Genomic DNA, 17,956 nt, shown 5'->3' with positions numbered 1-17,956 from the left:
GGAGACAGGAAAGGTCTTTTAGACGCTATGTTTGCTCTAAACACTATGAATTTAGCACCGTCAGACTTAAAAATGTTCACTGAGAGATTTATAATCCAGCCACTATAAGATTTTTTTTTTTTAACCAGATTATCTGGTTTGGCTACCTCAGGGATCATAACTAGAGAACAACTGAGCCTCCCCTCATCTTGAACTTCCACACAGCTCCAGGTCGGCCAGCTAAGTATTTACAGTAATCTTGAGAACTGTGGAATGTAAGCTGTTACTTTGGTGAACTTTTTTTTTTTTTTTGGTTAGCATCTATCTAGTCTATTTTTATCTCATTGTACGTGTCTTCATTTCTTCATAGGAAGGCTCCAGTCGCTCTGGTCTGTAGTTAGTGTTCCACTTACGTTTGAAGGATTCCATCTGAGCTTCTCTGATAGTAAATTGCGGGGCCTCATTTAGGAAGCGTTTTCCAAACGCTCCTCTGCCTCTGCAGAGCATGCTCTGAAATGGGGCGGGGGCGGGGGGGGGGGCAGGGGCAGGGGCTGCCCCCCCCACCCCGCCCCCTTGGCTGTGACTTGCTTGTGAAGGCTTCCCTCCTGAGGGTCTGTAGGTGGATGGTTGCTGCTGATGGCCAGGAAGGTAATTGAAGGGCCCATGCACAGCTGTGTTTGAGCAGAGGCCCGAGACCCCGCCCACTCTGTGCAGGCCCGGGCCTGGTCAGTGCCTCCCAGGCATTGCCTGTTTGATCTCTAATAACTGAGCAACTTTTGTGGCTTTGCCAAATTTCTATACCCTTTGTGCCTACGTGAAAATTCTACATTATCTATCTAGTCTACAGTTCAACAAATTCATTCTTAAACATTTTGAAGAACTAGAACTTAACAAATAAGGAAACTATATTCTGAAATTCAGAGTCCTATGTTCTGGCTTAATGTGGGTCAAGGAGCTTAGGGAAACCAGGAAGTGTGTATTATTAAAAGCTTTTGAGGGGCTTTGAAAAATACTTTTATTTTCTCAAAGTAGCTTGAGAACACATGGTCGAGTGTCTTTGATTTAGTTAGTATGGCCATTTATAACCTGTATCATTCCTGATTCCTTGTTTCGATGTTTTGGTTTTAAATTTTTTATTCTCTTCTAAATGGTGTGTTGCTGCACACTCCAAATTAGAGACACCTGCCCCCTGCCTCCCTTTTAAAATTTCTGCATGATCTAAAAATTTTAAAGGACCAAAAGATGCTTTGAAAAATATTAACTATTTATTTATGTATTTATTTATTGAGCAAGCCCATTTTCAGAGCTAATGACTTACCTACACAAAGTCTTGGTAGAATGAAGGTGTTCTGAGAACACCAAATCTAGCAAGTTGCACAGCAACAGAGATTCCTTCAGCATCCTCTCCTTGCTGGAATATCCATCAGCTCTCTTCTGAGAATTCACCAGTGGCTTCCTGCCTGCGTCCCCCCCACCCTCACTTCTGGAAAAAAAAAAAAAAAAAAAAAACCTCTCTACTTTCCAAGCCTCTTGGCAAATTCCCTCCTCTTTTGTGCCCTTATGACCTCATCGTCTCTCATTTTTTTCATTCAAGCATTCTTTATGCTCCTCTAATACCAGACTTCTGTAGGGCTTGCCCCCTGCCTGCCACCCACACAGACATGACACACTTAAAGCACGCCCAGTACTCCCTCCCTCCCTCCCTCCCTCCTCTCTTTGGACTCTGCTGTCCCTGGCTGCTTCCATTCATTTGCCCTGTCTCTTTGTGCCTGTGTGACTTGGTTAGTCTGTCACATCCCAGCAGTCGAGTCTCCTCATCCATCTACTCCGTAGAACAACCCAAAGCCTAAACCTTCATCTCCTTGACTGTCCTGTGATTCCTACGACAGGCTTTCTGTTTTTCACCTCTGCCCTGCTCCGTTAGCAGTTCCTTACTCGTTAATCCCTTTCCATCAGATCACTATCCAGATAACACCTGTAACTCACTTAGGTTGCCCACTGGGGCCGTCCAGTTTTAGGAAAGCCCCACTGAATACGAGAGATTCACCCTTTATTTGTATGTAGAGGCAGACCGATAGACAAGTCCTTGAATAAAAAGTCTGATCCAGAGTCTGTTATGGCCTTGGGGTGGGGGGGCAGGGACTTGGTCTTCTGTGTCCTTACAGCACAGATAGAGTGTGGGGTTTGGGAAAAGGCATTTCTGTTTCCTATGACTTAATGCTCTGTAACCTTGGGCAAAATAAGCTCTCTGAGCCTCAGTTTTCTTATCTGTAAAATAAGGATAATAACTGCCCACAGGATCGTTGTAAGGCCTAGACAAGACTGTTGCCATGGTAGGGCATTTACCATGGCCCCTGCGTATGGAAGTGGACGGCGCTGGTCAGCCCAGCTCTGCTTGTGTGAGTAGATGCCCAATAGATGTTGAAAGGACAGTGCGGACTCAAGACTTGGTGACAGGATTGTGCCAAAAGCCCAGTCACTAGATTAAGCTGGCTGAATCTTGCTGACTGTTCCATGGGTCTGGACGTGTCTTGTAGAAATGCAGATGCCAGACACAGGAGTTACCAGCACACCTACGTCCCCACTTGCTGATATATGAGTGACTTGCTATCTTCATTGTTGTTAATAAGATTTGACATTCCTGAAATTACAGGACCTTGCTCAGAGTAGGTGCTCAACAAATATCGAACTGAATGTTGGATTTCATAAAGTACTTACACAAATACCTCTTGAAAGAGTCTTGCTGTGTGGCACAGTGGAAAGAATATGGATTTTGTTTCAAATCCCACTTTTGTTACTTTCTAACAGTATAATTTTAGGCAAGCTACTTCAGGCCCCATTTCCTCATTTATAAAACACGAGTCACAATACCTGTCTCATCAGACAGTTGTAAGGAGATAATATATGAAAGTCATCAGTTCCTAGCACACAGTAGGCATTTTTAAATGGCAGCTAGTATATGATGTGTTATAAGATAGATATAATACATATACTCAGACAGATATAGAAGCATTATGTAGATAAAAATGTCAGAGGAAACATTGGCTAGAATTGTTTATCCATAGCAAACCATATTCAATACCTTGTAGTAACCTAGAAGGAAAAGGAATATATGTATGTACATGTATGACTGAAATATGATGCTGTATGCTGGAAGCTGACACAACATTGTAAATTGGCTACATTTCAATTAAAAAATAAATAAATAAAATAAAAAATATGTGTGAGGAAAAGAGAAACTCATGAATGTAGCAAATGAGAGGTGAAGTCCAAAGTTAGTGAATGGGGCTCATACCCTCATCCTACTGCAGTCAGAGTGACGGAGATGAAAAATCAGAGGTCTTGGTGATCTATTTTTAGGTCATTTTAGGGTTAGAAAGAAACCTAAACAAATTGGTTTGAAATCCCAGCCCCCTGGGACCATGGAATTACTCTGCAGTAACATATAGACTTAATTACCAAGCCTCTTTGCCAAGATAAACAAAACGGCCACTGGGAAGAAATCCTCTATTTCCAACTTAAAATGCAAAGCATAGCTGCCGGTTACCTAGGCAATGGATGATTGCAAAGAGTGTGGACTCCCCTCCCCCCCCCAAATAACCCTGTTTATAGTTCGTCAGCAGTACCCTCCTCCATCTTATTTACTTTGAACATTCCAGTCATCTCCCCGAGGGAATTCTTACTGGTTAATGAGGACTCCGCACGCCTGGGGACCATTACAGCTTAGCTGCAAAAGACTGTCTTCCAGAGGAATCTTCCGTTTAAGATAAATCCCTTGTTGGTGACGTTTTCCACCCTCCACTGGAAAGAGTGATTCTTTCAGAAGGTAGACAATGAAATCTAGATGAATTGAGGAGTATGTTTTGAGGAGGCTGGAACAAGCACTCCAGAAAATGCCAGCAGTGATGGTGTGAGAGTGATTTTTCATGGTCAAGGTGGTGGCGCGTTGTGGGGACAGCTGATCATGGAGATGGTAAAATTGCCAGTGGAATGTTTTCAAATACATGTGGCTGGGCCCCATCAGGGAGTGCTAAATACCAATTTATTCTTATTAAAAAAAAAAAAAAAAGCTGGTCCTTTTCCCGAACCTCTCCCTCAACCGTTAATTGTGCTAAATGGTATTTAAGTAGGTGGTTCATGATCCTTATTCAAAGGCTGGGTTCATTGTTCAGGAGAGGTCTTATTTCTTTGGAGATGAGAATTTTTCCTGATATTTCTAATATGTCAAAGCAGTAGTTGTAAGATGTTACCAAACGTGTTCCTTATGTGGAACGATGTTTATGTTTACCAGAAATAAAGATTGTGCAACCATGAAAATGTAAAAGTACAAGCTCTGCACAAAAATGTCTGGCAGCTCCTTTTGAATTTAAGTTGAGTTCCTTTCTTTGCTCTGTGTGTGTGTGTTGGGAGTGGGGGTTTCAATATTTGTGAAACTCAATAGAAAGTTGCAGCCACCAAAAGGCATATAACGCTAAGATTTGAACCAGATCTTTCTATTTAATTAAAGCAATATATATTTAGACAGTATGATATACCATTACTATTTTTCCTAATTTCTTTTAGTTATGGGGACACCCTATGCTGCCTCTTGTATAAATTAACCTTAACCTCACTTCACTTGCAGGAGTCAGTTTGTTACCCTTAATTTAGCACCTCCCTCCCACAGGAGGTGGGGCTGACTCCGGGGCCTCTGCCCCAGGCTCTGTGCTCTCCTGGCAGAACGAGCTCGGGTTCCAGCCCTTGGCCCCCAGTAACCGTAACAAGCAAAGTCAGCACACAGGGAAGGCAATAAGGTGGACTTATCTAGACAGTCTGGCCGCCTTGGAGTTCAGAGTCTTACTATCCAACAGGACGTGTCTCTGGTCTGTCGATGAATTGGTGATTGTTGTTTTCTGTTTTCTGTGACTAATCGTTTGTAACATGACTCAGAGGGAGCAGGAAGTGGGTGGGAGGACCAGCAGTGCTCCTGGCCATCATGTCAGCACCAGCAGAGCAAGACTCTGAAGTCCTCTGCCCCCCCAAGTGCTCCTCTGGGATAGAGCACCCGTTATATTCTGTGATTCTCCAGCTTCTTCACTCGGAGCTGTGATGAGCATCCCCTTAACTAGGGGCAGAGGGGAGGAGGACGATAGAACAGTCAGCCCAACAGCGTGCACTGCGAAGCTGGCCCCTTGCCCTTGGAGAGGATCTCGTTTCCTTAGAAGGATCACGTTGTCAACTAGAGACATGCCCACTGACTCAGTCTCAGACTTTCATCAGTACCCATCTTTTTTTCCTCCCAAATCCCAAATTCAGTCAAGGCAGACACAGTAGCAAGATAGATACTTGGAGGCCTATCTTTTATTTTTAATTTAAAATATATATCATTTCTTTGGGTATATATCCATGTTTCACAGACCCCAAGATGGGGCAGATGGTCTGCCAATAGGAAGGACATTTGAAACGGGACTGTCTCGGAAAGTTTAGGGACACATGGTCGCTCTAGACTGTCAACATGAGCGGCTCCAGAGATCAATGAGCTGGCAAAGGCATTGTCCCTTCTGCCTAACGCCAGCCTTTCTTCTGACTTTTTTCAGCTTTTTATCAGGAGATCATCCAAGAGACTTTTTTAAAGCGGATTCAGGCAAATTTTGCATGTTTGCTTGTAAATAATATTTGCAGCATAACACTTACTTGTAAATAAGAAGGTAGTCCCTTTCTTTCTCCTCGCAGAAACAGGCATCTGTAGAAATGAAGGAAAGCCCATTGGGAAATCTGGACTGTACGGAGGACACCTGAGAGCCTGAAGCAGGGAGGGGGCTTGGATTTCAGTCGTTCTTGTTGAAACCTGGCTCAACAGCTCTGCACTTCACAGCCCGCAGCGTCTACATCAAGCCTCCTGCCTCCCTTATTAAGATCTTAATTACAGACGCAGCTTACTTCACTGCTGGAGGGGAAGAATTTCGTTTCTCTGTACTGTGTCTGTTTTGTTGGTATGGCAGGTGTCATCGTGATGAGCTCATTTCTGGTTTGTTTTCTTTCCCCAGAGGAATTTTTTTTTCTTGAGGGGGAGGAGTACAGTTCTTCAGACACAATTTCATGAGCTCATGATAGTGCAGTAATCATAACTGTGCTTTGATTTTATAGAGACCCTTCTGAAGAAATCAGAGGGTCTCACATATAAAATTTCATGACGCCATGATTTTATTATAAAGAACATGTTCATTATCCTCATTTTGCAGATGGGGAAACAGAGGCACAGAAGGCAGTGATTTCATCGTGTTTAGTCTTACGAGGCGAGGGCTGAGATTAGACTCTGTTAGCAGTTTAGTGTCCGGCCTTCCATCCAGGATTTCTGCACTTCAGACCACTGACGTTGGGGCTGGATAAATCTTTGCCGTGGGGCCTGTGCCCTGGAGGCTGTTTGGCAGCACCCCTGGTCTCTAGCCACTAGCTTACCAGTCACGTGCACATACACAACATGACAACCAAAAATGTCTCTAAACATTGCCAAAGGGCACTGAAGAATCACAGGTCTAATCTCCCCTCCTTCCTTCTGCTTAAAAATAACTGCCTTACTGCTTTTATGTAATAGAAGCACAAAAATGCAAGCATAGAACTGTTTGTCATAATTTTATCACAACTCAGATTGGGCTTAATGTAACAGGTGTTAACCAAAAGCAAGCTTCCTCTTAAATGCTCAGCCCCAGTTCGAGTAAATACCACAAAATACTAAGAAGCGGGGGGTCTCACGAGGTTGCATGTCGAACCATCAGACCATCTCCAGTGCCGCCTGAATTCTCTGAAGGCTTCCTTTGGCTTTATCTTTGATCTTCCTGTTAGGTATATTACGTACACGATAATGGAACGTGCGTTTAGAACCGGGCCTTGAAGAAAACTGTTTTATTCTCGGAAAGTGGTATATCACGTGTGCACGTGGGAGCCTGTCTGTACACCTCGCCACCCAACAACGTCATCACTTCCATTTTGAGCTTTTCTTCTCTTCCCTTTGCTCCTGCCATCCCTCCTCCCTCTTGGAGCAGAGAAGCTGCCGCAACTAAAGGTTTTCCTGGGACGACCCTGCAGTTGTCGTGCCAACAGTATTTGATGGTACACAACCTCGCAGCCAAGTGTACGGATCCACTTTTTAAAAACTCTTTGAGGACCTTGCAAGTTAAGTGGGATAATACCAGTCCAGCCCCAAACCTAGGTCAGGCGTCATCTAAAAGAGTTCCAGTGAGGGGTGGCATCCACGTTACATGCACTGGGTTCTGACTGGGAGGTGGAAGAGGGTGGCTGGTTCATGTGCATATTGGCATCCGTGGGTCTGGATATAACTTCATACCTTGGGGGCTGCAGACCTTGGTGTAGGAAGACAAGATGCAAGGAAATGTAAAAATAGGAAGATCTTTCCCTTCTTTCAAATCCTTTATTAGATGCTACAACTCGTGTATTTTTGACCATTGAGAAGTAATACAGTTTGGGGAAACAGAGTAATATCTGTGGACTAGGGTCTCCTACTCCTTTATAACTTAATTCTCACTTCACTCCCCCAAGTACCTGGATGTTGCAGGGAGTTGTCTAGACAGGCAGATAGATGTGAGCCGGTGCCACACTATTGGCTGAAATCCAGATGGTTGTTTTATTGTTAGTAAAACCTATCTTTTGGGTGAGTGGGTGTCAGGCCTTCATCACTATATAACGCCTCTCAGATTTATGTAGGGACAGACCCTGAAAAGTGTTTGTGCCTGCCCCGTGTTTTGATCCTTTGCCAATACACTATACTTACATCTAGCAAAACCAGGCAACCTGGGACAAGTGCTTATAAATTCCAAGACTTAATAGGAACAGTAGTAAATTTTAAGATGGAGAAGGTTCTCGAGAAACATAGCCTAGTCCAGTGGAAAAAAAATCCTAGATTAAGAGGGGAACCAGTTGTGAGTTCTGGCTCCGCTGCTAATCTAATAGGAGACCCTCTGGTCTGTAAAACAAGAAGACTGGGTGAGAGCGATCTCTAGGCTCTGTTCTTGGTCTGAAATCCCAGCCTAGTTGGTTCTGATCAAGCAGTAGGTGACTTCTGATGCTGAATACCCACAGAAACCAGGCTGTTCTCTCACTATCTCTCAGACCCTCGGGAGCTGCTCAAGAAAATCTCAAAGACCACAGAAGAGTAGAAAATTAAGGTCTTAAAGGTCTGATGATCAGACTTGGGAGGAAAAGCTAAATTGTTTTTCACAAATACTGTCAGCAATCAAATCCATCCTCCATAACTGGCCAAGAAGTAATAGAAGTTGGCTGTAAAGTCACACACGTACACACATGCATGCCACGAACAAACCGCTTGTCATTTTTCTTCTATGAAACAGTTTATTCTAGGCTTTTATTGGTTTCTTGGCAAACAAATCCCAGCATGAATTTTTCTGTTCTGCATGGACCTTAAATTAAGGGTGAATATATGGCATTCATTCTAAGCAGGAACCCAGCACTTGAAGAATCGCTTTTTAAATCTCCCAGTTTATACAATGTTACCAAATCTGATCAGATGGAAAATTCTGAGATTCAAATATCGAAATTTGCAGTGAGCATCAGATCTTCTCACCAACTTTGAAGAAGTAGTATCACTTTGATATATGAACCACCGAAGTAACTCTGAGTTCTGAATGATCCCTCGTCACACAGGAACAGGCCAATATGAAAGGGACAGGAAGCGTCCCCAACCTGGGAGCTCTCTGGGCAGCCATCAGAGGGCACAGCCCCCCATGTACATCAGGCTGCTGCAATGTCAAAGATGATGGGAGATGGGTGTCTAGTGTCACATTTCTTGGAGCATCTCCCATTCAGGAATGCTCAAAAGACAATGCTAGAGCTAAACTTCACAAAGCTGGAAAATCTGAAAAGATGTGAGGACCTGGGACAGAGTAAATGCCACGAACATTCAGAGAGAGCCCAAGATACTCATAGGAGTTGGAAGAACCTTCCAGAAAGTGAAAATCATTGGCTGTAATGTGGTCTAGGTACTAGAGGACTCTCTGGTGGCATGTGCTAGGGTCAGAAGTGTGACTAGGGGGCCTCCCAGGATCTCATGCTGCCTTCTGGTGGCTAGTTCAGATCACAGAATGAAAAGTGTGTCAGTCGCAGGCGACAGATATCTCTGAGAAAAGACTTGGATGTGCTCTGCCGAGTATCTTCTGACTCCTGGACCTGATAGCTTTGTGTCTGCTACTTAACAATCCCCAGAGGATTCAACTCTTTAAAAAATTCAACATTCCAGATCATCTGATGAAAGAACCCAGGTGTAAACCAGATATTCCAAGAATCAAAATCCAGACACTTGTAGATATCTGTGTGTGCCTTCGATGGCTGCTTACGTCTTTGGGGAAATCCTACATCCCCCTGTATCCTACAGGCGATGGTGGGAGGAAGCCAGACTGTTTCGACAGCCCTCAGACCTGAGCTGATGTTTTTGAATTAAGTATAGTTGATTTACGATATTGGTTATTTTCAGGTGTACAGCAGTGATTCAGTTTTATATATATATATTCTTTCTATTCTTTTCCATTGTGGTTTATTGCAAGATACTATATCCAATATCTTGGATGGATACCATGGAAAAGACCTGAGCTGATCTTTGTCGGCAGACACAGAAACACAGGGTCCTTTCCTTCTCTTCTCCACTGTGTCCAGAGACTGACCTTGATGATGCTCATTCCTCAGCCACTTCCTTTAGGACCGATTTCCTTGACAATGGCTGTTTCCTCCTTGACTGTGTGTGTGTGTGTGTGTGTGTGTGTGTGTGTGTGTGTGTGTGTCCCTGCCAGAGTCCAGGGCTAAAGTTTTTGGGTTGGGCCCAGGAAGGTCACGTTGTCGAGAACCTGGCAGCCCCGAGGCCTTGGCGGGAGCTCTGCACGATAAATATAGAATGAAGTCAAATAATGAGAGGAAGTGGGGCCACTGATGATACTATCAGTCCGGGGGGTGGGGTGGGGAGGGAGGGCGACAGCAGCCATTGTGTCTCATTTCTCTTCAAAGAACAGCATGAATCGTCATGGAAATTATAAATCACACCTCTCCGTATTTGGAATAGCAGATAGTTTCCCTGGCAGCCGGCCTAATAAGCTTTCTTGGCATTTTGATAACAGTGGGGGGGGGGGCAAGGAAGAGTGGGGCGACCATGTGACCTGGGGCTCTCTATGCTTGCTGTCATACTGTACAGCGTTTTCCTCCCAGTCCTCGGGCTTAGCTTGGGAACCCGGAACAGCAGAGGCCAAACATTCTGGCAAAGCACGAATGGTCCTCAGTCACCTGCCACCAGATGGAGGCGGCTACACCGAAGGGAGAAAAGGCTCTCGCAGAGACCACTGTGTTTAATCCGACTGGGATGCTCGGCTCCTCCTGGCCCTCCTGTTTGCTTAGTGGCGTAGACGCTGGGGGCAGGCCCCCCATCTGCGTCATCATCCTGTTTTCACAGGGCGGGGAGGGCCCTTTCCTGCCCCCCCCCCCGCCGTCTCCCACACTCTCTGGCTGTGAGGCTTAATGACTGGGACACGCCATGTACCTTTCTGGTTCTGTTCATCTTCCTGCATCCATCTGAAAATTTTAACCAAGTATCTGGTGACATCTCTAGAAAACAATTTCACCCTCTCTGTAGAGAACCAGGAAATCAGAGTCCAGAATCTGTTTCAAGTTAGCAAACATTTAATGAGTGTGTATTTTATTTTAGACACTGGGGTGAAGTTCTGGAAATGCCAAAAGAGTAACAGCCTCCCTGAATGTAAGGAGTTGACTGTCTTGAGTGGTATAATACAATGATACTGTGAGAAATACTATTACAGAGAACTGGAAAGGGAAATAATGAGATCGGTTCAGGGGAGATAACTCCGCTGGTTATGTGGAAGATGGGTTTTAAAGTGGGAAGAGGCTGAATGCAGGAAAACCAGTTGGGAAGCAGTTGCTATACCCACCCACCTTCCCCCCAGAAAAGTTGCTGAGGGCCTGAGCAAGGAGTGACTGTGAGGAGGGTGAGCAGGACGGACCCCAGCTGGTTGGGGTTCAGGTTGTGAAGTGACTCAGCAAACCGCTGAGGCTCCGATCTCGGGCAGCTGTGTGCATGCTATTAACTGAGAGCAGGAGAAAGGGGTTTTTGCTCTTGTCGAGTTAAAGGTGAAGATACCCATTACACAATCAGAAATAAGGGACTGGTGCGCAGAAGAAACAGCTAGGCTGGGGCTGTGGAGCTCAGTGTTACCTGCGTGTTCAGATGCCATCGGCCTAGATGAGATTTCCTGCAGGGAGTGAGCTCACAGAGAAGGGAAAGGTGCAAAGGAGAGATCCCTTGGGAGCATGATTACTAAAGAGATGGGGGGAACATCAGTCTGTGAAGGAGAAGGAAGATGAGAGGTCACGAGAACCAGAGGGAGAAGCAAGAAGTGTCATCATGGGAACCAGAAGATGGCGTCAAGGAAGATCGGGTGGGGACCGGTGCTCAAGGCTGGTAGTTAGGTTCCTCAAGTAGGACTGTTGGCTCTCAATGCAGATTTCCAATCCCAGTTAGAAGCACAGCGTTGGTAACACGTGCATCTGTCCAGTCCTGGAGCTGGAGGCAGGAGGCCCGGATTCTTAGCTCTGGGACCTTCTTGCCAGGTGACTTGGCAGATCATTAACTTCTTGGGCCTCACTGTTCTCAGTTGCAACATGAAAGAGTTGGGCTATAATTGTCTGAAGTTCCTCTGGCTTTCAGGTTCTGTGCCCCGACTGTTTTGGTGCTTTGCCGAGCTCTGGCTGCATTTCTAACTGCCAGCCTCCGGGGGCGGAGCCTCCAACTGAACATAGAATTGCAGAGCTGTCTTATCTCTCCTTGATGTGTTTCTGTGTTGACCTTTCCTGCCCTGGAGATAAATATCCCAGGGAGGGTGGGAGAAAGAGGAGGCCTTGAACAGACAAACTGCCTCTCCTGGGTTTTTCTAAGATGTTCAGATAATCACCTTATGCCTTTGTGGCCTTAAGGAGTCACAACTCTACATGAAGGAGAGGGTCCTTCCACCTTCTCCTGGCCAGAGAAATTCACTCTTGATCTGACTGTTAATGATTGCCTGTGCGCTTTTAAATGAGATGGTTTGTGCTCTGGCTGAAGTTAACTTTGCTGTTAGCTTCTAACCGAACTTTTGCCCCAACTCACCAGGTAGTTTCAAAAGCCAAGCGCCTCACCCGTGTTCCTCCCCACTTTTGATGGACTGTACTCTGCTGGACTCTAATGAGATTCATCCGTAATTTGTCCAGTAATATTATTAATTATTATTATTTTGTCTCAGAAGATCTTTTGAGTACAACCAATAATTGCATTATTGCTGTTTGTAGGCAAATACTTGACAAGAGGTTGCAATGACCAGAACTCATTAGTAATTCAGAGAAATATTGCTTCAAGATACAGTTCTCCTGAAATACAGTTGTGAGCAAGAGAAATATCAGATGTGTATAAAGATACATAATAGCATCATTAGAACAGGACCGACCCCTGACCGAGAACCAAGGAGGTAAACTGGTAGGAAGCTTAAGGCCAAAGTGCCATCAACACATTAAATACAAAATCATACCGTCTCCCGAAGCCTCCGGCAGTGTTAAAGTCCTTGACTTGAATTAACTCTCTGAATCCTCACTGCAGACCCGTGAGGCAGGTATATGTTATCCTGATTCTCATTTTACAGATGAGAACGTTAAGGTGCAAAGGGGAGAAGTAATCAGCCCAAGTCACACGGCCAGGACCCCAAACCCCAAGAACCTATTTTATCCATAGACATGACAGAAATACTTGTCCTCTTCAGAACTTTACTGGAAAATGGAATCGAGCCCAGTAAGGAGACACTGTGCAGGAGAGCTAAGGTGGCTTAGAGTTCTGGAAGTAGAAACTGAGCCAGGAGGCCACGGTTCAGTCCCGTCTCTGATTCCAACAGTGTGGCCTTGCGCAGATGATCCCTGGCCCCCCAGACCTGTTTCCTCCTCTGTGAAACAGGGAGGTCGGGTCCAGGTGTTTTCTGAAGGTCTCTGGACCATAAGCTTCTGTGCGGGAGAGTGGCTGGGTGTGGACACTGGCTCCCTGTAGCCAGCACGGATACGAAATAACTTATTCCCGTTCAGCCGGGGCCGAGAATAACTATCAGCATGAGGGGTCGGGCTGGCACTGGGTGCCTCCACTAGCAACCGTGCCAAGCTCTCTTTCTAAATCCTCATCGCCACACATTACTATATATAAAGTAGACAACAAGGACCTACTGTATAGCACAGGGAACTATATTCATTTCCTTGTAATAAGCTATAATGGAAAAGAATCTAAAAATATATATACATATGTATGTACATGCACAACTGAGTCACTGTGCTGTACACCTGAAATTAACATTGTGAATCAACTACATGTCAATAAAAAAGAAAAACTTTTTTTAAAAAAAGGGAAAAAAAAAGGAACAGAGAGAAAAATCCATCCATCCATCTATCCATCCGTCCATCCGTCCATCCCAGTCTCTGGAGGCAGCGGGGAGGACCGCTGGGAAATGGTGGACAGCCAGTCAGGAGACGCCCCTCCATGGCGCCTGCACAAGAGGGTCTCCAGGTTTTCCCAGAGAAGCAGCTCCTGAGGCCTGTCTAGAAACGTCAGCGTGCTGCTGACAGGAGGTGGGAAGGGCACTGGACAGGAGACAAGGCCGTCCAGAACAACTGTCACACAGGGACTTCTGTCTGCCCTGAGTCGAGCGTGGCTCAGGGCTGGATTTCAGCGTTCCACGGAGCTCCACGGCCGTGACCCAGCTCCGGATGCCTCAACCTTATTTATGCTGAGGAGGCCTGGAGTCCTTAGCCCTTCTGCTGCTTCTGTTTCTCTTCTTTCCCTTCTTCGTAGCCAACGTAACTGCACAGCTCTCTGCCCCCAGCTCCCGCAGAACTGGCCCCCACCCTCCCACTTCTGATTGTGTCTTGGGGCTTCCTCACCAGCCATCCCCAGTTGTTGAATGGGCCCCAGAGAAAGGGGCAGAGGCCGGAGTGGTCCGCTCTCTTCCTGCTCCATCATCTGCGCGGGAGTAATTTCCTTCAGATCACTTAGCTACAAGGACCAGAATCTTGTCTTCTTTAACTGTGACTTTTCTTTCAATAACGGAACACCCAAAAGATGGAAGAAGAGAAACATAAGAGATTTTAGGATTCCAAAATATCCTTAACGTGGTTCCTCAAGCCAGGATACAATGTTGCATGGCTTTATCTTTACGTATGTGAACTTTTAATTGTTAGAAGGAACCCGGAGCTTCTTACAATAGAAATACTGAGTAAAAACCTTCACCTGGAACACACACCCATCAGTTTCCCCTTAGCTTGCCTCACTGCTCACCTGCCTGCGTCACAGACTTCCTAGATCAGAAAACTGTCAAGAGCAAGGGCTGCAACCTTATTCTTAAAGAGTTTCCCCAGGCTTCTTGGGTACTGACCTCTAGGGCTTTAGCTCCTTGCCTCATGTTAAGGAGCTGCGCTAAGAGGAGTGTGGTTAGCAGAGTGAAAGGAGGACCCTCCCCAGCCACTGACCACACAACACAGCCACCGCACAGAGAGAACCAGCGCCAGGGCAGGACTCGCGGATATTGGGGCACAGTAAGGGGGAGATGATTAATGTATGTCGGTGACAAAGGAATGAAAAGCACTAGGCTGAAAGATCAAATCCATATTTTTAGAGAAGAAAACAGGGGGCAGAAGTCCAAACAACAGCAGCCCCAAATTCCACGAGTGAGTAGTCGCAACAGCATGCCCCATCCAGCCGGCAGCCCTTTCCCCCAGGAACCGTCATCTCAGGGACATCGAGTGCACCCCAGCACTGTACTGGAGCACTCAAGAGATCGCTCTGAGTTTTCCAACAGCTCGTGATGACTTTACAACGTTCCCCGACTCCTCTGTGTGCCGGGAAGGAGCAGGCATGGGGTGACGGCTGCTATGGTGCCGCGGAACATTCCTAACGCCAAGAAATGAAATCTTCAGAGCCTTTGAAAGGCTTCCAAGAATGTCAGCACGTACTGCCTGCCCGCTCTCTGCTGAATGCCTACTTTGGCTGCCTGCTAAGTACTGGATGTGCCAGACAGGCCTTCACACAAAGAGAGAAAGTGTTTGGGGCCCATGAAAGGGGAAGGCAGAGCCTTTCCGATGTGAATGGCGAGATTCAAGAAGAAGGAAATGAAGTGGCAGGGTGAGGGGGGCCCTCAGGAAAAGGTAGGAATAAAAAAAACAGAGAGGGAGAGATGGCATCTGCCCACGTGGGGTTACTTCTTTGAAGCGCCCCGCCCTCAGATCTGGAGATGGAGACTACTGTCATGCTGCCCTCCATCCTCGAAGACCATGGGGAGAACGCTTGCTTGTCGGTTCTCCCTGTATCCAAGGACCTCTTGATCAACTGAGAGTAAGAATCCTTAAGGCCTGCCAAGGCACAGATCATTGCACTTCTGTTTCCATTTTAACACGGAATATCAATGCCATTTGTGCTGTTTATTCCCGGCATTTTCTTTGACTCTTTCTTCCTCCAATATGGGGGCGGGGGGAGGAGAGAGAGAGGGAGCTGTCTCTCGTAGCACATTTGAATACCTGGGGGTATTTTATTCCTTCCACTAGGTTTAAGAAAGGAAGTAGCACGCTCTCTGACTCCTTACCAGTGCTACTCAGAATTCCTTGGCACGGCGTCTGTGGCCGGAGGGAAGGACCCTCGTGGTGTTCGGAGCTTTTCCAAGGAGGCAGTCTGATGTCATTGGTGGCAGACGCCGGACGTATGGATCTGCCTTGCGTCTGCACCATCTGCTCTTCTCCTTACAGGCTATTGTCCAGATTCTTCTCTTCTTTCCAGGAAGTGTGCCTCCCGTAAGCGCGTGGGCTTTAGGTGTTAAAGGGACTCAGCTGAGACGCTAACAAGATTTCCCTCTGTTCTTTCCTTCCTAGAATCTTATGGCAAGAGCCTTATACGACAATGTCCCAGAGTGTGCTGAGGAGCTGGCCTTTCGCAAGGGAGACATCCTGACTGTCATAGAGCAGAACACAGGAGGGCTGGAAGGATGGTGGCTCTGCTCCTTACACGGTCGGCAAGGCATTGTCCCCGGCAACCGGGTGAAGCTTCTGATTGGCCCTGTGCAGGAGACCTCCTCCAGTCAGGACCAGCCGACTTCTGGACTGATGCCCCAGGCCTTTGGCCCACAGAAGCTCTATCAAGTGCCAAACCCACAGGGCGGCCCTCGAGACACCATCTACCAAGTGCCACCTTCCTACCAAAATCAGGGAATTTACCAAGTACCCACTGGCCATGGTACCCAGGAACAAGATGTGTATCAAGTACCACCATCAGTGCAGAGAGGCATTGGTGGGGCTAATGGTCCCCACTTAAGTAAAAAGGTGAGTGAATAACGGACTGGATTTTTGTTCCTGCTTATTTTTTCCACTGCACTCAGTGTGTGTGTGTGTGTGTGTGTGTGTGTGTTCCTAAAATAAGAAAATAAGAAGCTTCCAAGAAGTAAGTATGTCTTGCAAGAAGTAAGTATACCTAAGTACCCTAGCTTGGACATTATTTTTGCATTGCTTCTTCATTCATTGATCAGCAAGACTTTCTTGAACTCCCACCACGTGCCAAGTCCTGTTGATCGACAGGCGTAACAGGTTCCTGAGTCGTTCCGGGTCACGCTGCATCGTCAGGTTGTTTCTCTCCATCTCTCTGATAGCTCTGCTTTTAGACCTAGGTTCTGTACTCAAATAGTTTCCAGTCTTTACTCTTTCTCCCTGGAGTGGTACAAGGCACCAAATTTTGCAGCATGAGTTCAGTGATGCCAGCAAGGACTCTACTTTTGTCAAAAGCCAAAAGCTAAATCCTGCCCCCACTGGCCTGGCTGCACCAAGAACTCACCAGAAGTAGAGGCAGCAAGGAAGCTGGGAGGGGGTCATGTCAACCAGCTGATTCTGTAGGGGTTATGAGCTTCAAGGTGACTCACTGAAAACACACAGACCAGTGAATTTAGACAGGAGCCATCCTCTTGTCCTTCAGGCAATTCCTATAATGATGCCTGAGGTGGTGGGTGGAAATAGTGAAACTAGGGTATTTAGGAAGGCATCATGTTATATTAAAAAAAAAAAAAAAAAAAGGCGGGGAAGGGCCTTTTCAGCAATCTATTCCAAATACCGTCACAATTTGAGATACGCAGAAAAGCGAATGCATTTGAATCATCTTGCATGTTTGTGATGCTGGTGATGCAGTGATGGATGAAAGAGTGGATGTAACCTCCGTGATGCTTACACAAGAGTAGGGCATCCAAGCAAACGCTGAATGTCAGGTGGGGCAACGTGCTGTGAGGAATATAACGTCAGTGGACTCGGGGAGGGTAACAGCCAACACGAAGCCGATGCCAGTGGGAGCCTGGCAAGGGAGAGCTTTTCTCTTCCATTTGCTGGCAAATTCCAAGGGGCTCCAATGGGTCCTGTGAGGTTTGGTATTAAGAAGGAACCAATTTAACAGCAAGAAAAGATCCCTGAATTAAAAGAGGAAAGATGCAGTTAGACATCAGAAAGATCTTGTTGACTCTTAGAAGATGCTGTAGACATGGGCCCTGCCTTGAGAAAACCTAATACAGAGTCTGAATTTACAGACCCTTGTAAATTATGGAATATCAACCTGCATGATAATGGAATCCTCTGTTGGGGAGGAAAAAGCAGGGGTTGGGGAGGGGTGAGATTTACTGTTGGATTCCTTAAGTAACAGGGCCATAGATGTATTTTCAAATCACCTTTTATACAAAATGTACGTTTTACAAAGCTCTGCCCAGGTGCACCGGTGCCGCACAAGCTGTGTGTACGTCCGTTAGGAGGAATTCCGCAAGAAGGGAACAGTTCTGCTCGTATCACCCGGGACAGGGATCCCTGTGTGGAGACCACAGAAGTCGCGCTTAGTCCAGGGGTTTGAGATTCAAAGGGAAAGCCAGATCAGGCCTCTATCCCCAGAGAG

The 17,956-nt window shown here is 46.2% G+C and overlaps 1 protein-coding gene across 2 annotated transcripts in view; it reads left to right on the top strand.

The window, feature by feature from the left end:
• The window catches only part of NEDD9 (neural precursor cell expressed, developmentally down-regulated 9), a 167,061-nt gene that overhangs the window by 122,910 nt on the left and 26,195 nt on the right, over nucleotides 1–17,956 (top strand). For both annotated transcript variants that reach the window (XM_010945719.3, XM_010945718.3), the window contains one exon: nucleotides 15,913–16,359. In XM_010945719.3, the coding sequence (XP_010944021.1) occupies nucleotides 15,913–16,359 (447 nt within the window). The remainder of the gene's footprint in view (nucleotides 1–15,912; nucleotides 16,360–17,956) is intronic.

This window comes from Camelus bactrianus, chromosome 20 (assembly GCF_048773025.1).
Source record: "Camelus bactrianus isolate YW-2024 breed Bactrian camel chromosome 20, ASM4877302v1, whole genome shotgun sequence".
Classification (NCBI taxonomy): Eukaryota; Metazoa; Chordata; class Mammalia; order Artiodactyla; family Camelidae; genus Camelus; species Camelus bactrianus.
The sequence above is the reverse complement of the archived record's forward strand: the minus strand, read 5'-3'. Positions and strand labels throughout refer to the sequence as shown.